At 28.9% G+C, this 22003-nt stretch overlaps 2 protein-coding genes across 4 annotated transcripts in view; one reads left to right on the forward strand and one right to left on the reverse strand.

The window, feature by feature from the left end:
- Positions 1-225: 225 nt before the first annotated feature.
- On the reverse strand, positions 226-13059 carry LOC113376699 (sodium/hydrogen exchanger 7). 3 transcript variants are annotated; one of them, XM_026616711.1, is made up of 14 exons: positions 12781-13059; positions 12397-12713; positions 11917-12206; positions 11699-11843; positions 11517-11622; positions 11249-11451; positions 11002-11113; positions 10763-10916; positions 10616-10667; positions 10509-10538; positions 10278-10337; positions 9358-9555; positions 8136-8231; positions 226-377 (listed from the first exon to the last, which is right to left on the reverse strand). In XM_026616711.1, the coding sequence occupies exons 1-14, from the start codon at positions 13019-13021 to the stop codon at positions 342-344; spliced, it is 2040 nt and encodes a 679-aa protein (XP_026472496.1). In that variant the 5' UTR covers positions 13022-13059; the 3' UTR covers positions 226-341. The 3 variants fall into 3 exon arrangements, with proteins under 3 accessions (XP_026472496.1, XP_026472497.1, XP_026472498.1); XM_026616712.1 differs by lacking the exon at positions 10509-10538; XM_026616713.1 differs by lacking the exons at positions 10278-10337; positions 10509-10538.
- Positions 13060-13558: 499 nt separating this feature from the next.
- The window catches only part of LOC113377571 (probable peroxisomal acyl-coenzyme A oxidase 1), a 28260-nt gene continuing 19815 nt past the window's right edge, over positions 13559-22003 (forward strand). Inside the window, exon 1 of the mRNA XM_026617935.1 lies at positions 13559-13688. Coding sequence (XP_026473720.1) covers positions 13559-13688 — 130 coding nt within the window. The remainder of the gene's footprint in view (positions 13689-22003) is intronic.

A 22003-nucleotide genomic window follows, 5' to 3' on the forward strand; every position in this document is an offset into this window, starting at 1 on the left:
TACTGATCACTAATTTTTTGTTTGTTTAAATATTCAGTATCCATTTGATGATACATATACAAAATTCATTATTATTGTGATTTTGAAGGCATAGTTATTAGTCATTAAATTAATTAGTCATATCTAGCTATCACAAATAATTTAAAATTATCTTTTATATCAATATATTTATAGAGAAATATTCACAAGCTTACATTATACTAACAAAAATGTGTTAATGCCCTTTTATCATTCTGATACATAACGTCAACACTCCATCAATAATGTTACTTTTCAATGCATAAGCATGAATACAAATTTAAAAACTACTATATGGCTATGAATCAATAAAAAGCTAACAATCATAGCAGGACACGTTTTATTTTAATTTCAGAGCTCTGAAAAAAAAAAATTAAAATAAAAACCAATATTAAAAAGCAACATTTTTTAAATAAAAGGCTAAATCATAATAACTTGTAAACACAAAATTATGGCACGCATGAGTTTATTTAACAGTAAGACCAGCATGTTATTAAATAAAGATTATGTAACTCATTTACAAGAAAGAAGTCAAACAAATTGATGCTTTTGATATTTTTGCTGCCAAAAATTAAACAAAAAGTTTAAACATGCTTGCATCATGATAAAAAAATGTTTATTTAACATAAATTTAGTCTGATTCTAGTTATTGTTTATAAGAAACAAAAAACGGTATAGTCATTATCATATCATTTATAAAACAATTAGATTATATTAGGATTACAATTTAACCAACTCCATCCCAATATCTGAGTAACATAAAAAATATATTTAAATGAAATTAAAACATAAATACAGCATACTTAATACAAACTACCTGTTGGATAGATCCCAATTATAATACTCAGTTCAATGGACGATTATTTTATTTTCATATTGTCTTACATAAAATTGTGAGTGACAACACTCAGTTGTCCTATTGTTTCATTGACTTGTTGTGAAATCGGCTTTAAACGTAAATCGATTAAATCCATATTTTTTAAAAGGAGGCATGCAATGAAAGGAATATTATGCAAATTAGGTACAATAATCAACAAAAATTAACTCGCCCACATTAATACTGTAACATATCATTCTGAGTTTGAATTGTATGCAATGTGCCCTTTGTGAAAAAATAGATCAGAAAAAAAAGATAACAGTAGGAATGAAAAATATGAATTTTACTGATATTATGATATTACCAAGAAAGTGAATTACGTAAAAACAAATTTTTTGTATTAGCATTAACATATATAATGTTATATATTCATATATATATATATATATATATATATATATATATATATATATTTGGAAATATGAACAAACAACACTCTTTTTTGCACTAATGTATTAAATAATAATTTTCACAAACGTTTCGAGACTAGGTTTGTCTCATCATCAGTGTGTTATAATTTAATATTTAAAACATGGAAACCTAAATTAGCATATCCATTACAAGTCGCTCGATATACTGTCTTCTGCCATACCAACGATCGTCGAAGTCCGAATTCTCTAACCACTTGGCAAACATGTCAAACTTTAGAAAAAAGATTAAGGCAACATGAATTACAAAGTAAACAAAGTAAAAATAATACCATAAAACAAACAAGTACACTCGTAGACCACGCTATCTCGAACAATCATGGTTTCGATTTCAATAATCCGCACATATTATATTATGAAAAAGATTTATTTAAAAGAAGTACAGTAAACCCTCGCTTTACGCGGCAAGTGCGTACCGTGCAGTATAGGAACCGTGCTATAAGAAACTCGTATTTAACATACAATTCAGGCTAATTCGTAGTGCGTTCTATGGAATCTTACATAGTGCAGTATGGAAACCGTGCTATGAGAGACTCAGAGTTGGTACAAATCGCACCATTTTTATCGCGTTGTATGGAGACCAAGAAATACAACTTGAAGTAGGAGAAATACGGACGAAATGACATGTAGGACATTGACACCTTATTCAAAAATTGGCGCGACGCAGTAGTCAGCTCAAACGTGTTCTTAGGCGACTATTGTACAATCAGGCATGTCTAAAAGATAAAAGTCGATAACAAAATTTACATCAATACCCTTTTGCACAACGAACTTATGGGCTGTTGACCAAATACCGTGTAATAAGAAGTCCGTGTAGTCGGAGGGATGTCGGATTTTTGCTCCGTGTAGTATGGGAACCGTGTACCCAGAGTGCCGTGTAAAGCGAGGGCCTACTGTATTGCAGAATCGATGTTATTAGCTCATACATATAATACAGTAAATTTACGGACAGATACCAATATATTACATGATACATATCTAAATCTTATTAATTAATACTTTGTAGTTTTTTATGTACTTATGTATGTATATGTATATATGTGTATGTTTATGAGTATAAGTGTATGTGTAATATGGTTGTATGCATGTGAGTATATGTGGGTGTTTTTTATATATATGTAGGTGTGTGTGTATGTATGTATGTATGTCTGTATGTATGTATGTATGTATGTATGTATGTATATATATATATATATATATATATATATATATATATATTGAATGGTAGAGTCTTGGATTTGTGTATATTTTGTAGAGTTTCGAACAAAAATCCAAAAATAATACAAAATAAAAAACAAGAAAAGTTTTTAAAAAAACAATTTCTTTATTTAATTATTTGTTTATTGTCGACGTTTCGGAACTAGGTACGTTCCATCTTCAGGACATCTGTCAAGAAACATGATCTTGATGAGATTTTTGCAAACAATATGTTTAGGAAAAGAAAATAGATTTTTCTTAAATAATGAATTAAATTGTAAAAAATATAATAATGTACAGAAATATGATAATATGTTCAAAATAAAAATGATAAAAATAAATGAGTGGATTATCAAAACAGGATATTAAACATAATTGAAAATTTTTTTGAAAGTTATGGAAATTTTTTAAGAAAAGGTTAATGACAAAGTTGAATTAATTACCTGTACGTTTGAATATTTGTTAGCACTTTTTCACTAAACAAGCTTTTTTTTAACAAAAATGATTTTGTGAGTTAATTTTCCGCCGAATAATTAGATTTTGTAAATCAAAATTACTAAAAAATTTGTCTTTTTTAAAATTATTATTTGAAAACACAAATAATATTGTTCTCTGGATGTTGTTCGATTGGCTTTCGAAAATTAACTAAATGAAACTGGTGTGCCCTTTGTAACACGTGTAAACACTTGAACGAGAGATGTGAGATTGTATGTGTGTGTTTTTATATGTCAGGGTGTGAATACTTAAATTGTTGATCTTAAAAGGAAGTCGATATTAATTGTTTGTCAAAAAGTGTAAAAAATTTAAATATGAATCATGTAATAGGTTGTGATCTGATCTAATGTTGACACTGTTAGAAACATTTATGAGGATGAGACAACTCTCCGCGAATAACCTTCTAAAGATGCAACTTTCGTGATATAAAATCTTTGGAGTGAAATTAAATGAATGGGCGTTTTCTATAGAGTGTTGTACTAGGGTACTTTTGAAATTTTTTTGTTTATGGTGGACCACACTTAGTTCATGTTGTCTCATTCTCTTGTGTACATATTGGGAGGTTTGTCCAATATATTGAAAAGCACAGTCATTACAAGAAACAGAATATACTACATTAGTATTGAGATTGGATGGGGTGGGGGATTTAATGTTCGTAAAGAATTGGTTGAAGGAGTGTAAGGATGAGCCTGATACTAAAATGTTTTCTTCTAACAAAATTTTGGCAAAATAATAATATAAATCTTCAACGTATGGTATGCTGCAGTAAATAAGATTGGTGTTTTTGATGTTAGTACTGGTATTGGGAGAAAACACAAATTCTTAAAAACACAAATTAATTCTCCCAATACCAAAACACAAATTCTTAAAAACACAAATTAATTTTCCAAATACCAAAACAAATATTCAAACATACAGGTAATTAATTCAACTTTGTCATTAACCTTTTCTTAAAAAATTTCCATAACTTTCAAAAAAATTTTCTATTATGTTTAATATCCTGTTTTGATAATCCACTCATTTATTTTTATCATTTTTATTTTGAACATATTATCATATTTCTGTACATTATTATATTTTTTACAATTTAATTCATTATTTAAGAAAAATCTATTTTCTTTTCCTAAACATATTGTTTGCAAAAATCTCATCAAGATCATGTTTCTTGACAGATGTCCTGAAGATGGAACGTACCTAGTTCCGAAACGTCGACAATAAACAAATAATTAAATAAAGAAATTGTTTTTTTAAAAACTTTTCTTGTTTTTTATTTTGTATTATTTTTGGATTTTTGTTCGAAACTCTACAAAATATATATATATATATATATATATATATATATATATATATTAATGGGTAGTGCTGCCCTAGGGCTGAGTTAAACTCGAACTCGATTCAGGGAAGAGTAGTGTGAGAGGTTTCCCATTGCCATTTCACACCGCAGTGCCCAAGGTTTCTGAACGTTTTGGCATACTTCAGAAAAAATGGATGTGTTGTGTGTGTGTGTGTGTGTGTGTGTGTGTATGTATGTATGGATACAAATTTCCAGTCACGTTTTCGGGCGCACGAATCAACCGATTTGAATGATTCAAAAAATATTCGATTCCTATTTATAGGGAAAAGAGCTAATTAGTTTTTGGCGAAGGCAGGTCCAGCCGTTTCGGAGATACGGAGCAACGAGTGCAGAAAACAGAAATCGACTTTTTGAGAGAACGATTTGAATGATCTAAAAAACATTCAATTAGTAATGATTGGGAGAAGTGTTTATTAGTTTTTGGCAAAGGCAGGCCCAGCCATTTCAAAGATACGGAGATAAATATGTAAAAAATGGCAGTTTTTGAGAGAACTAAGCGTCCGATTTAAATGATTCAAAGAACTTTCTGCTTGTCTTAAGAAAATAATTGATTTTGGAAAAAAAAATTGTATAATTTTTTTTTTGTGTATATCGAAAATAATTACAATAATGTTACAATATTTATAATAATCTATTTGAAAACATTCAGTATTCCTCGAACATTTTGTTACGGTGCGGGAACTTCCAGCAATTTTCAATTGAAAATGGAAATCGCGCTGCCCGATGTCAGATTGCCATAGCGGGGATTCGAACGCGCGACCCTGTCCATACAAAGCCAACGCGTTAACGATCTTCGCCACGACGAATCCATATATATATATATATATATATATATATATATATATATATATTTCCATATATACATAATAGGTTGTCAAATATCTCCCTTCCGCCTTTTTGTATTATAAACCAAGAGCAAAAAAGCGGAAGGGAGATATTTGACAACCTAATATGTGTGTGAATATATGTGTATGTATATATGTGTGTATTTATATATGTATGTGTATGTTGTATATGTTGTATGTGATGTTTAGTACTTTGGGTATACATTTGTATATATGAGTATGTATATATATGTACATATATTTTTAATTATAACAATTTAAAACAAATTTTATAAACAAACCGTCTTATTCATAGAATATTTTTTCTCCTAACGACATCTATTTTTCAACTGGACCCTAATCCTTCCTTTCCTATCTGATCACGTGACTATTCAATTTCAAGTGGTATTCAAATGGTTAGAGAATTCGGACTTCGACGATAGTTGGTGTGGCAGAAGACAGTATTATATCGAGCGACTTGTAATGGATAACACATAATGCTAATTTAGGTTTCCATATCTTGAATTTTAAATTATAACACACTGATGATGAGACAAACCTAGTCTCGAAACGTTTGTGAAAATTATTATTTAATAAATTAGTGCAAAAAAGAGTGTTGTATGTTCATATTTCCAAATTAATATCTATTATCCACTCAGAATACATTTGTTCTATATATATATATATATAGGGCCGGTCCTGGGGTCCTTAGCGCCCGCATGCAACTTTTTTTCTAGCGTCCCCCCCCCCTATTAATTTTAACTGTTTTAACAGTTTATCATTAAAATTATATAAATATTTACATATTATTTTTAAATTAGTAATTATCAAATATTTTTAAATTTTCAATTATTTTTAACGCATGTACAATATTAATATTTGGATTTTGCAACATTTTACTTAATTTATTATGCGATTTATTCCATTGAGCAAATCATGCCAGTAAAGCTAAAAAAACTAGCTTTTCATTTTCAATTATAACACTCGTATTTCATGTTGCATTTTTAAAATTTTTATTTAATTTAATTTTTCATTATTCACAATATCAAAAATTGCGTCGTAAAATTCTCCTTATTGATATCGTAAGACCCGAATTGCATTCATCCTTGCTTTTCCGTCATATTCAGAGTATCAGATTGTTTGAATTATGATTATGATAATTTTTTAACGCATTTTAGAGGTATTGTCCAAAAATCCGTAAAAAATGGAAAAAAGAAAATACACATTACGTGAACTATATTAAAAAAAAACTAATTATATTTGATATGTATTATTTCTGCATAGTTAATAATTATTAAATTTAGAGTATCGGCACCATTAGGTACAAGAAAAATCCTTAAGATTTTCGTTCCAAAGTAAACTTTCTTTCATTTTTTAAATTTGTTCCATTTCCATAACCCTAACCACGCATGTCTTCAACATTCATCGGATGAGGAACATTTGGAACAAAAACAAAAGTTACAATTCAATTTTTCGGAATAAACATGCCATTTTCTAAGCCCTGACTCCCCATTTTTTTCCCCCGATTATAATTTGTTTATATTTTTTTTAAAGTTCCGTTTCAACTAAATCAGCTCGCAATTTTTCGTCAATAATGCCCAATAATTAATCTCCCGCAGATTTGCGTTCACGGGATTGAACACTAGATAATTTCTTTTTCGATTCCACAGTAACTTCGAACAAAGAAAATATTGAATAAGTAGATTTAGCAATAAACAGAGCTGTTATTTCCTAATTTGCAGAGTTATTAATCGGTTAATTGGTTCTACTGATATCACATTGCAAAATAAATATGCTTTTTGAGTTTCCGTATCTCTAGTTAAGTTAGATTGTTTATTATAATTTATTAATATATTATAAATTTAATTTCTAAAACTCGTTTTGGCGCCCCCTAAGGCGTGCGCCCGCATTTTTTGCATGCATCGCATGCAAGGCAGGACCGTCCCTGTATATATACATATATATATATATATATATATATATATATATACACCAATCCCACGTTATACACGTTTTCGATCTTACACGGTTTTTGAAAATATTTTTTTTAAAGAAACTTATTAATTTTGCATTTACACGAAATTATAAACACTGCTTTAACATTTTAATTGCTTCACTGACAAAATACAACACTACAAAATGTATGTTACAGTTACGAATTTTTAGTAGTGTATGTCTACGATGGAAATATGTAGATGAGATGGGAACTTAATGTTTTATGATTCAAACTAAATTTCATATGAGTATAAGCTAGTTTGTTTAAAATATCGAAACAAAGAGCATCATTGTTCTTAAACTTTGTTTTTAATTAGTATTTATATATAATTGATAGTGTAAATTTATTCAAGGTGAGCAAATAATAGAATCATTTTTACAAAATCTTCCATTTATTATATGAAAAAAATAATAATTCGGCAATGATAAAAGATGAAAATAAAAAACTAAAAAGTAAAAGAAAGGTTATATCTGTAAAAACCAATTTTAATTTTTATCTATAAAGAAAATGCAATATTGAAAATATTTTTTTTATTTGTTTAATTATTGAAATAAATTAATTTTCTTATAGTATATTAAATATGATTGATATTGAATATATTAAGATTTATTTTTCGTTCAATGTATTTGTTATTGACAACTAACAAAAAGGTTTATCATATTGATTTTCGTTTAACACGGTTTTTCCATGTAAAAGTAAATTTTTCGAGTTACACGTTATTTCTGGAACGTATCTACTGTGTAAAACGGGGGATCGGTATAAATAAATATAATGTTTCAATAATAGTAACAATAAATCTTCATGTAATAAGGAATATAAGTTGTTTATAAGTTATTCTAGAAGTGATTTTAATAAATATTAAAAAAAAAAACAATGAATGATATCTTATAATGAAAGTGGAAGATTTAGTAAAATATATTTCCAATATTTTTTGTTTAGCACTTACCCGCTGCGCACTGGTTCTTCGATCACCATGGTCATACTGTTGAGGTCCGTCTATACAAATATCTGAATCTGAATCACCTCTTCGAGATGGACCCTCCTTCAATTTTAAATTTATTAATTATCAAATATATAAAAACTAGTAAAGCATTATAAAGTAAAACTTTTGAAAAAAATGTAGGATAACTTGTCTCCATTCACGAGTAAATTATTGTAGATAAACTCAGTGCGCTTTTGTTACAAACCAGTTAAATGCTTATTAGTTCAACAAAAAATATCATAAACATTGCACAGTTTAGAAACCCAAATTATAAACTACCCTAGAGTAAGTTATAGTAATGAAAATGAACATTTTTATATATCTTTACGTTTCAAAGGTTTCGGAACATTTTGGCATACCTTATAAGCGGATTAGAAAAAATGGTCTGTGTATGTGTGTTCATGTGTGTGTATACAGATACACATTTTCGTCGACGATTTCGGAAACACGTTTCAATCGATTTTAATCACTCAAAAAGCGTTCGATTCGCTTTAATGAGGGGGGGGGGGGGTCGTGCTGATTAGTTTCTGCCAAAGGCCGTTGCAAATATACAGTATACGGTTTTTGAGAGAAAGGAGCATATGATTTTCATGACTCAAAAAAAAACATTTTATTTGTACTGACAAAACAAACAACTGATGAAATTTTCGGAAAGGCAGGTCCAGATGTTTAAGAGGTCCAATGAAAAAGTAAATAAAAGTACCGTTTGTCGGACAAAAAATGATCATTAGACATATGCACATAAAATTATCAGATATTGTATGGAGATTTTAATAATGTGTATCAATTTTATTTACATTTCTATGGTTTATATGATAAGATTGCAAAGAAAGTCAAAAAAAAAATTCAAATTTTTCAAAAAGTCTTTTTTTCAAAAATTTCAAAATCTATATTTTTCTATTAGTTTTAATTTTGGGTACGGAAAATTTTAGCAATTTGCCTTAAGTCACAATGCCATGCGCTACTAGTTTTCTTTTCATAAGTATATTAATATTATATGAACGATATTAGTAGAAGCCTAAAAATATTTGACATAATTTACTCAGGCTATTTTGGGAACAATCGTTCAGTATGTAGTTGTATTACTTTTTCATATATCAGCATTGTTTAAAATATGAATCAAGTTATCTCACTCAAAAATGTTTAGTTATTTGCTCAATTAGCACAATGCAAAAGTATCAATTACCTGTGTCATCTGTTCAGTAGTTGTCAAAAGCCTGGCGATCGGATTACAGCAAACCGGGAGAGTATCCAATAGAGTGGGTCGAGAATGAGTTAATAGTGGTTTCATATATTTGCTGTCCAGATTTCCCCAGACTCTAGCAAGAACTGCCTTTTCATTTTGTTTTTGTTCTGAGGGACTGTTCTGAAGATCACTCAAATCCTGAATTAAAAAAAAATATATATATATAAGTTAATCTATGACCATGAACCTCTGTAAGTTTATGCATACATAAGATTATGAGATCCAAGGCAAGTAAATAAAAATAAAGTTATTAAAAAAAGTTTGATTTTGAAAGTAACTTAATAACTATGTTTTAATGTTAAAGGAAGGTTCAACATATACAATCAAATAACGCCTTTGACATAAGTGAAATTTGCTTTCCATAGGCAAATGTATACAGTAGGCATGAATGCAAGCTTGAAGAGAGTATGTGCGATACATGAAATTAATCATGTTTACAATTAAGTTATCCTACAATGGTATCTATAGCATGAGCTACTTTAAAACTCATAGAACTGATTTAGTAATTCTTTAATAATTATATATGCAATTATATCTTCCATAAATCTCAAATATTATTACAATCAATGCAAAATATGTAATAGTCTCTGAGTATACGTTTTAATTTAACAAGATACTGGCTTTGTGTAAGGAAACCAGGAATTATATTTAATCATAAACGATCTTAAGGCTCGATTAGATTTTGATATCTATCACAAACAATATTTTTGCAACAAATCCGAAAAACGATAAAAATACCATTGTGTTGTCGGTATTTAAGGATATTGAAAACTACCAAAAAGTTATAAATCTATTATATATAAATGAGATTGCATGTATATTTCTATATCTAATAAACTTATAAAAAAAAAAACAATTACCAAAGAACTTCTTCTTCTATTGACTTGCAATTCATTGAGATTCAAACCCATGTCCACAGACTGTAAACAATACATTGATTTTAATATATTTTCAACCCTCTTACTAAAACGAAGTATATACAAGCCTCTACATTTTAACAATTCATCAATATTACAAAATTAAAATTAACGGGATTCTAAAAACACGTGCATTAGCCACACAAACATAGCTTTCTATAATTAATGACCTACCCCAGTAGTATTTTCCATTGAGTTGTAGACCTGCATTTAATTATTAATAGAAAGAAATTAGAAAAAGAAATAGATTTTAATGAAAGAAGTAAATTATAAATGCTTACACTTCTTACTCCTTGAAATGACAATGCTTCTGTTTCATCATCAACTCCAACACTGAAAATATGATTATTAATAGATTAAACATTAGATCATTTTACATAAAAATTTAAGATTGTTTATAAAAACTTAATCTAAATTGCAAAACTTACGGAATTTTGAACCATGTTAATAAGTTATTTGTAGCCCCTCCTTGAATTATTACTGTAGCTATCACTATAAGAGAAGTTGTAGTCAACATGGCTTGTCGAGCATCAGAAACAGTATTTCTTATAGCCAAAGCAAAAGACATTGCCCCCCGTAGACCTACAATGAAAAATTATTTATATAAATTAATATATATAAAGAATTAAATAAATTCATGTGCGTAAATAATTTAACTAAGATTTACCAGCAAAAAACAGCATATGTTGATAGTTAAAAGAGATTTTTGGCTGTCTTCCCAAATTAAGCAAGAAAGATAGAGGATATATATTTGCAGCTCGCCCTATCATTGCACAAAGCTAAATTCAAATAGGTATATACACTTTCTTTATATAATTTCATTAAATTTTAGTTTTGGAATAAGCTTAATTTTGAGCATATCTTTTAATATTTTTCACCGAAAGTTTATGAACGAAAGTTTTATGTAAGGATACAACTCCTGCCATTATAAACCATGGATCAAAATGATGTTTTGGAAATGTGAACATAGATACTCCAATATATGAAAAAATGAAATTTTCAGCCAGAAAATTTAGAAGTTCAAATATTTGTTTTGTTCTTGTTCTTGAGTCCTCAGATAAGTTATTGTAAGTGTAATGTGCTTGACATATTCCACAGAATAACACAGCAACTACACCTGTGTAAATAATTATGTAAGTGCTTCTTAAAATAGATATGTGCAATCTAATCAAATAAATTTACCAGTTAGTTCCGTAGCTTCAGCAATCAAAAATGTGCTGTATGACATTAATACAAATAAAGCTGATTCCAATAGTGGAAAATCTCTTACCCTAGTAAATTTGGTCATGTATTTAATCATTAAGGAAAATTATATTATTTTTTAAATAATTTAATAATTTAAATGTTTGTACATAAAAGGATATCAATGCTGTTACACATCCCATCATAGCTCCTATTAATAAAGATAGCATAAATATACTAAAAAAATCACCCATAGCTTTGAAAAAAGCATGAGTTTCAAATGCTCCAGATCCTTCTGAATATCGTTCACCATAATTTTGAATAGCACTGCATAGTAATATTATTTATAATATTATTATATATAATTAATTTTTAAATAATTAATTAATAATATACCTACCCACTGAGAACAATTGCAACAGCATCATTAAGCACACTTTCACCAAATATTAGTGCATATAAATTTACATCTACATGAAGATCATTAAATATAGCTAAAATTGTTAATGGATCAGTTGGTGAAATTAATGCACCAAAATATAAAGTATCTAAAAATGTAAAACTGTTGCTTAATTTTTCAGGCATCAGCTGAACACAGCCATACATCAAAGCTCCAATAATGAATGCAGATATAGTTGTTCCTATAATTGCATATGTTAAAATAGCACCTAAGTTTCGAAAAAAATACTTCTGAAAAAAAAATTACATACCACTTTATTGCAGATTATTTACTGTAATGTAATCGTTTTATGGATTATATGGCACACTCAAGAATATCAAATATTTTAAAATAAATTTCATGTAAAGCTATGAATATGGCTTAAAAAAATATAATCCCTGTAGAAAACTCCATATCATTAATAGATAGAATGTAACTTACCCGCTTCAAGCAGTATCCTGCATGAAATATTATAGGTGGCAAGATAATATTAAAAAAAATTTCTGGATCAAACGTTGCTTTCAAATCCATTTCATTTTCTTCTATATCTACAACTTCACCTCTGAATGTATATGCATATGTTTTATTTTGTGTACTCGGCACATCTTGTATATGCTGTAATATTCCTGGAAACTTGAGCCAGAGCGTGTCTGGCGGTACACTATGGTTATACTTCATTTCATTGCTGGGAGTAACAGCAAGATGTATCAATGGACTAGTTGTACCAGCATAGCGTATGACGGCTCCCACAATTAACCCTGGTGATTAATTTCGTATTAACGATTACATATATTTTTAGTTAAATGCGTCACAAGAAATATTAACCATATATTACAGCCAGACCGGTTTCGTGCAGCCAGCTAACCCTCCGATGTTTAAATAACCATATTGTCAAAACAGTTAATGTTAATAAAATAGTATATATTAATAAATTTAAACTATCTATTCGATGTGTTAAATTGGCTTTGGCATCTAATGCTATGTCGGTTTCTTCACAATTACATTGGATAAGAAAACTGCATATCAATAATAAGTTATAAATAAGTTTCTGGTTACAGAGCGTCATGTCAAAAACTGGTTAATTATAATTGTTACGAACTTATTACAAATATTGAGCTAAAATAATTGTTATTCATCACACTTGTTTGTTGACAGTGCAAATTTGTTTTGACATTTGACAGCAAGCAATGACAGTCTTATTAGAATGTAATCAGTGAAGCCAACGTAATACCATCAATAAACTTAACATGACAATAAAGTTAAACGTCAAATGTCAGATAGCGCAAATTAAATGGAACTACTAACACATTATACTGCTAATATAACTTTATTTGTTAATAATATATTTGAACGACGATCTTCTGCATGAATGTGAAAAAAAATAAAATAATACAATAAACTTTCATTTGCGCATGAGTAGACAAATTTGCAGCGGCTGTTATGAATTTGAAAAATTGATTAAAATGCGATTAGACACTTATCACTTTTAGTAAGATAAGCAGTAAATATATATATATATAAAACGTAATAATTAATTTGATGAGTTAAAGTCTGTTTTCATGGTGTATATTTTTTGTGTATAAAAAAAGTAAATATTTATAAAATGCCTGAAACTAAACAAAATGTACATCCAGATCTTCAAAAAGAGAGAGATAAATGCACATTTGACCCAATGGAATTAACCTACTTTCTAGATGGTGGCAAAGAAAAAACTTTCGAGAAGCATGCAAGAGGTAACATAATTACGTTTAGTTTTTAGCTTAATATTGATTATCTCATGTTCAAAACAGCATTCTAAAACCAATCAATGATTGCATTTTTAATATATATTTAATGAGCATGCATTTTTAATATATATAAAATACTTTATGATACAATAAATAATATTTAACATTAAGTACTTAATGTGATTTTTTTTGGTAGATTTAGTTAAACCGATTAAAATTGGGTACTGTAGTATAAACTGGAAACAAGCAATTTATATTTATATAAATATAAATAATATGAATTATAAGTACAGGAATATTTGCTGCTCTTTCTTAAAAAATAAATGCTGATGGCACAGATTATTCAAAAATGCAACTCGCTAAATTAATTATACTCGTAATTATATTGAATAATTTCAATTACGCCGCAATTTGATAATAATTTGGCTTGAATTTCAATTAATTCTTGTTGAGTAATGTATATAATAATGAAAATTCAAATTTTTTATTCATTATTTGTGTATTATTTTTAATATTTCTCAGTGAATTGTTTGTCTATTGAATAATTTGTTTAATGCTTCATGTTTTTACAATGTTATTGACAAGTATTCCTTGGACTTTGGAGCCTTTTTATAATTGCTAAATTAATTTATAGTATGAATAAATGCGCGTGTCATGATAGAACTGATTTGTATTGAAATGAGCTTAACGAAACTTGTCATAAAAAGTAATATCTGATATTGTTGTTATGATCTTTCGAACCATGTTATCAAAATCATTTGAGTGTACATTGATACTTTGACAAAGTCCTTAGTTACGTCGATTACAAGCAAAAATCCAGTCAGCGATTTTATCAACTAGATCAATGTCATGCTTTTAACAACATCTGATCGATAGTACAAATTTCTGTTACAATTTTACAAAATTGTTCAGATATCAATGTATTTGTTTTTAATTTGTTTTTCTGACTTTTTATCATTGTTGCGTATATAGTTGCGTAGCCTTAAGGTAGTGAATTTGATTTTATTTCGGCTTTCTTTCGCACCACCGGCTGCCCGCCGCTGACTTTTACATTTTAGCGCAAGAAGGGCGAGCAACCTTTTTAACCCACGGGCCAATTTGGTTTTCAAAATTTTATGGCGGGTCGCACGTAATCTTCTATATATATAAAAATAAGTCGGGTTTTCCTTTCTGACGAAATAACTCCAGAACGCACGAACCGATTTCGACAATTTTGCATCCTTTGGAAAGGTATCGGGCTCCGCAAGGTTTATAGCTAAGAAAATTAGTGGTGCATGACATCGTGCCCTAATGCAAATTGCTGGAACTTCACGCACCGTAATTAAAAATTCGAGTAATAAAAATGATCAATAACTGTTTTAAATAATTTCAAATAGATTATCTTCTATATATATAAAAATAAGTCGGGTTTTCCTTCCTGACGAAATAACTCCAGAACGCACGAACCGATTTCGACAATTTTGCATTCGTTGGAAAGGTCTCGAGCTCCGCAAGGTTTATAGCTGAGAAAATTAGTTGTGCATGGCATCGTGCCTTAATGCAAGCTGCTGGAACTTCGCGCACCGTAATTAAAAATTCGAGTAATGACATTAGTGAAAATTATCAGAATTATGCTTGGTTAAGTCAACGAGCAATTCTTGCCGCAAAGAATAATGAGGCACACGCCCTGAATTTCACCATTCAATCAAAAATTGCTGGCGATTTGGTGACATACCAATGATTCTGACTGGTCTTCCGTTAGACTTCAAACGATTGCAATTTCCAGTTCGCCTTGCGTTCGCAATAACAAGTCGCAAGGCCAATCGCTTAGTGTTTGCGGGATAAATTTCAAATAGATTATTTAGAAAATCATTGTTTTTCACATGGACAGTTATACGTTGCCTGTTCACAAGTTGGAAAACCATCCGCTTTGTTTGTGTTAACGTCAGACCAAAAAACAAAAAATGTGGTTTACCAAAGAGCACTTCAATGAAACGGATAATTTGCGGATTCACTTTCATTTACTTAGAGAAGTTCAACTTAGAGTTGTATAATAAAATCAAATTTTTCTTTTTCAAATATAAAACAAACATAAAATTTCTTCATCTTTCTCAAGAAACCATCTGGTGGCGAAACGGAGTTCGTCGGGTTTGCTAGTTTTATATAATTACGAGTGTATACTGCAAGTCTTTATAAATATAAATACAAAATAAAAACGTTAAACAGAAAAACAGAATTTACTTGAAAACTTTAATAAGAAATTTGGCACTGCTTTTTTATATAAAAGATGATCAATATCAGCCATTTTTTTCAAATTTTGTTCTTTATTTTTTTTAATATGGAAAATAGCAACACGAAAGCAGCTTTGATATGTTTTACTCAGTTTTGATAGGTGGTAATTTTTTATGAATTTTATGGTTGAAATTAACACAGGTCCACTAAAAAAGTTGGGTGTGTGACATATATTTTTCGATGTATTTCTAATATACTTTTACCGCTTAAGATAAATCTATAGTCAGAACTGGAACACAAAAAATGAAAAAACATTTAAAAACTGGCACAATCTTCAATCTAGCATTTTTTATGAATGAATGAATTATTATCCAGCGACTTTTCTTTTGTGGACCTGTATAATTGTTCGCACACATTCGTACTTCAAAAAAAAAATATTATCATAATTTGATTTGTTTTTTTTTTAAGCGAAAATTTCTCAGGGCTGACATGAGATTTATAAAAAATTGCGATGTTTACTGAAAAATTACATTTTCTAAATCTGCATTATTTTGTATGGTAAATGGCGAAGAAAACATTCACATGAAAGCAGCTGTTCTTTTAGCTTTGAAAATTTGGAATTACAATTACAATTTGTTCACATTTTCTTTTTCTGAAAATGAAATGTGAAACACAAGGTACTGCAAAAGATATTATTCTTTATTACCAAAATAACGAAAGTACTACAATTGTTCTTTTATATCCAAAAACAATTGAAAAGTACATCGCTATATTCACGCTCTAAATTGTCAAGAAGTCTTCAAATTTACGATGATTTAAACCTCGCGACAAGTTTTCAATTATTCTTGCAATATTGTTAAACTAATATTTAAATTAATATTTATTTTATCAGGAAATGCTATTTCTGTGAACAACAGTTTTTACCAGTATTTGACAGACAACAAAATTAGCCGTTACAGCCGTATTTGATAAAATATCTAGCAAAATAATTTGTAGTTGGGAAATGCTCGGCGGGCCGCAGGAAAACCTCCGGCGGGCTGCGGGTTGCTTCATCCTTGTTTTAGCGTATGCTTGCAAGACTTGATATGAGGCGTTTTAATACAAATTACACATTACGAATGTACAAAAAAATATTTAATTATTTAACTTGCGTCATTAGGGACAGGTTAATTCTATTTTTAATTATTAACAATTCCGAAATTTAATAGAAAACGCGTATGCTTAAGATACTCCGATCGTATTTCTAAATAGTAAGTTATTTGAATGCAATAGTAAAATTTTAGAATGTCAAATCATTCTTAGAGATTCTAAATTTGTTTATTTTGGTTGATTGTTTAAGGTATTTACCTATAAATTGCCAAATATTTTTTAAATAAATATTTTTTTTTTAAATTAGTAAATGAAGTGTACCCTGTCTTAACAAAGTAATTTCAATATGATCTAGGTGTGACTCATACCGTAATATGAGTGGCATTTTCTTAAATATATCATCTTAATCAACGAAAATTAAGAAATAAAATTATGTCGATAGAACTTTGCAATTTTGATGCAACCCATTTTTTCAAATTTTAACGAATTTGTATGATTTAACCACTTTCTGTAGAGCCTTAATATATAGGTTCGTTAAAACGAGTTTCATTAAAATTGCAATACAATTTCAACAATTAATTACGAAGAAACGGCTTAGCCGATCTTTAGCAGTAACTGATCAGCATGTTTTCCAACTGATATCTTTCGAACGTGGACGATAAATTATCCACTTATCTGCTCGGACGAATGTCTTTACGATCGAGCAAAGCGGCTTGAGTCCTTATTATAGAATTTCATCAAATAGCTCTTAAATTTTTGAAAACGGTGCAGCCGTTTTTGAGAAATCGTCGACGACATGTCGATCAAATTTTAGCTTACATATATATTGTACACACAAATACTTTTCCCAATTATGCCAAGCGATTCAGACTGAACTTGAATCGATGGGAAAACATAACATTAGCAAATCGGACTTTCTGGCAAAGGCATAAAGAAGTTATTTGAGAAGTTAAAAATGAAGTAATAATTAATGAAAACAGATATTTTATTAAGTGAATATCATTAATTAGAAATATAATTTAAAAGTATAATTTATAACAAATGATCACTTGTAACGAATGTTAGTGATACTTTGTTGTATTGATTTTTTAAATATTTTATCAACTAAGTAATTAAAAACTGCAGAAAAGAATCCATGACAATCATAAACAGATTTTAACAGCATTTCCTCGTAGTACAGTAGAACCTCGATTAACCGGACTAATTGTTGTCGATAGGCATCCGGATAATCGAATGTATGAATAATAATGTTGTGTATTTATTAAAAATAACAAATACATACATAGATATCAACGAAAATAATGTTTATTAAGAAATTGAAAATTCCTTATGTATGTACATATATATTTTCTTATAATTAGATTACATTACATACATATACTAAACTGCAGCATTAATCGTGCAAAAATTCGAATTGTAGGTATGTACATGCATATAAATTATTCGCAGTTGGTAGTCCGGATAATCGCTAATCCGTATAACCGAGGTCCGGATAATCGAGGTTCTACTGTATTATTTGCATTTAATTTATAAACAGCATACATATTTTTAATTATTTTATTAAAATAAATATTGTTCGATGATCTCAAATGCCACTAGGCTGGAAGTGCCGAGCATGGTCATATAATATGGCCTGTAAGTTTGTAAGATATTTAGATATATTTGTATAAGGGAATATGTATTGCTTTACCATAAATATGTTCTAATAATTTTTATTACAAAATGTGACTTTATGCGACGATTGAGATAAACAATAATATTGCCGAAAACCTCATTTGTTTTAATTTAAATGAGATAACTACAGTGAAACGATTTTCAAGAAGTTAGATAGAATTAAATAGTTTTACTGAATCCGGCATCCATCCAACCATTATTGAAACCTATCATGAAATGCCGCAAGAAAATCGAATTAAAGATTTTTAATGCTGTTTAGTTTCAAACCAAAAAGGCGACAAACACAAAAACAATTATTTTTGCTTCATATATTTGATAGATTCTTATAGGATGCCTAAAAGAAACACATGAGTGCATTAATAGGTGAATACTTGATCGGTATAGTTGTTTAAGGGGGTATTCTAGTGTCGGGGCATGAATTTTAGGTCATTTTTAAATCATCGTAAAAAATTTTATACTATCATTTTTTGTAGTACTCTTTATCAAGAGAACAGAAAAATTTAAATTAAAAAAAAAGTTAATAATTTAAAAAATTAGCACTGGTTGAGGTTGGCGATATCAAAAATTTGACACGTGTGACAAGACCATGCGACCATGCGACCATGCGAGACGTTTGCAATCCTCCTACTAATCCGAAATGAAAAATAATAAAAGATTATTTTTATTTAATAAAAGACATTTTTATTATGCGAGACGTTTGCAATCCTCCTACTAATCCGAAATGAAAAATAATAAAAGATTATTAATCTAGAATGATGTCGCAATGGTATATAATAAGATTTATTTAAAAAATAAATTTTTGACAAAATTATGAATATTTGAAAAAAAGGATCTCATCTTACAACTTTTTGGAGTTTCTCTTATTTTTTAAAAATAGTAAAAATGAAAATTTCGAGATCAGCATAGTATACGCCTGAGAGAAGTCTTATAAAGAAGGTACTCAAGTCCATCGATCCAGTAGAACTTGAGAAATCATGGGCATCGTATTGAAAAAGTCGGCATTGAGATAAACGCGTTTAAAGTTTTGCAAAAGGAAAAAAACAGAAGAGGATTATTATCTCCGAAAATAATTAAAATTTTTAAAATTCCTTTCGTACACATATTCTTAAATAATTGAAATTTTGAAAATATGATAAGAATTATTTAGTTTCGGGGACGGGACGGTTTGAAGTGAACCGTACTGTGGTGTCGAGCTCCTGCCACGATAGTCATTTTACAACACTAAACCTACCGACAATTCGTGTGTACCTATAGATAGTAAATTCAAGTAAAAATTCATGTGTATACCCAGGGCCGGTCCTGGGGTCCTCAGCGCCCGCATGCAACTTTTTTTCTAGCGCCCCCCCCCTATTAATATTAACTGTTTTAATAGTTTATCATTAAAATTATATAAATATTTACATATTTTTTAAAAAATTAATTTTTAATTATTCTGGATTAAGTACACAAAAAATTAGATATAATCTAAAAGGATATAAAATATGTTGATTTTAAATTTATTTATTATTATCGATATTAATAAATAAAACAATCTCTGTCATAATATCACATTTTAGTAATATTCAATATGTAGTAAATTGGTTAAGGATGTAAATTCGACTACCATACCAAAAGAATTAATATTTTTGTTAGATTAAAGTTATAGAATTTAAGAAATGCATTTCAGAAATATTATTTATTATTTTAATATAAAGATCTTGATATCAAAATAATAAATAATTTCTGAAATGCATTTATTAAATTCTATAACTTTAATTTAACAAGAATATTAAGTGAAATAAATAAATTAATGTTTAATTTGGATTTAGTGCACAAAAATTTAGATATAATCTAAAAGCGTATAAAATATATTGATTTTAAATTTATTTAGAAAATCGAGGTGATTCGGGGGTTGATTATAATCAAGTATTTTGAAATTTTCAATTATTTTTAACGTATGTGCAATAATAATATTTAAAAAAACTAGCATTTAATTTTCAAACATAACACTCGTATTTCATGTTGGATTTTTTAAATTTTGATTTAATTTAATTTTTCATCATTTACAATATCCAAAATTGCTTCGTAAACTTCTTCTTATCGATATCGTAAGAGCCGTCATATTCAGAGTATCAGCTTGTTGTTTTAAAGTTGAATTTTAAACGTATTTTAGAAGTATTGTTCAAAAATCAGAAAAAAATGCAAAGAAATTACACATTTCTTGAACAATATTGAAAAAAAAAACGTATTATATTTGATATGTATTATTTCTGAATAGTTAATAATTATTGAATTTAGAGTATGGACACCACTAGGTATAAAACAAGCTTTAAAATTTTCGTTCCAAAGTAAATTTTGCTTTCATTTTTCATATTTGTTCCACGCATGTCTTCAACATTCAAAGTTCAACAGATGCGAAACATTTGCAACAAAAGCAAAAATTACAATTCAATTTCTCGGAATAAACAAGTCATTTTCTAAGCATTGACTCCCCATTTTTTATAATTTGTTTATATTTTTTAACAAGTTCCGATTCAACTAAATCAGCTCGCAATTTTTTGTCAATAATGCCCAACAATTAATTTAATCTTTCGCAGGTTTGCGCTTATGGAATTGAAAACTAGATAATTTCTTTTTCGATACCACGGTAACTTCAAACAAAGAAAAAATTGCGAAACAGAGCTTATTTACTAATTTGCAGAATTATTAATCGGTTAATTGTTTCAACTGATATCACATTGCAAAATAAATATGCTTTTCGTGTCTCCGTATCCCTTGTTAAGTTAAATTATTTATTACAATTTATTAAATATTCTAGATTTTAAATAAATAATTCTAGATTTTATATAAAAAATATAAATATTATATTATAAATTTAATTTTCGAAACTCGTTTTGGCGCCCCCTAAGGCTTGCGCCCGCATTTTTTGCATGCATTGCATGCAAGGCAGGACCGGCCCTGTGTATACCTATACCAACCGCGCGCGGTGAAATTGACCTAAAATGGGCCAGCGGTGGCGATATCGGTTAGAGCGTGGGCTAGCAGCAACTAGTCCCAGGTTCGCTGGTTCGATTCCCGTCACCGCCGTGGCCCGACATCAGGCAGCTTTGATGTCAAATTTTCACTTGGGGTTATAGATCACAATATAATTCCAAGTGGAAATCGTCCTTCGTGGACATAGCTGCAACATCCAATCACTTGTTAACTATTAGACGTAAGAGCTAGTATCAAAAATATCCCACACATAAGAGAATGGTAAATCGATGGATTGCCTCTTATGAAATAAGTAGTCATAAGTCTTGTGACCAACAGCTTATAGAACCTATAAGAGTTCTGATTGCTGTTCAAACAATTACAATAAAAAAAAA

The sequence above is a fragment of the Ctenocephalides felis genome, unplaced genomic scaffold, assembly GCF_003426905.1.
Source record: "Ctenocephalides felis isolate EL2017-DRISC unplaced genomic scaffold, ASM342690v1 CF-g0.4_SCAFFOLD_01886, whole genome shotgun sequence".
Classification (NCBI taxonomy): Eukaryota; Metazoa; Arthropoda; class Insecta; order Siphonaptera; family Pulicidae; genus Ctenocephalides; species Ctenocephalides felis.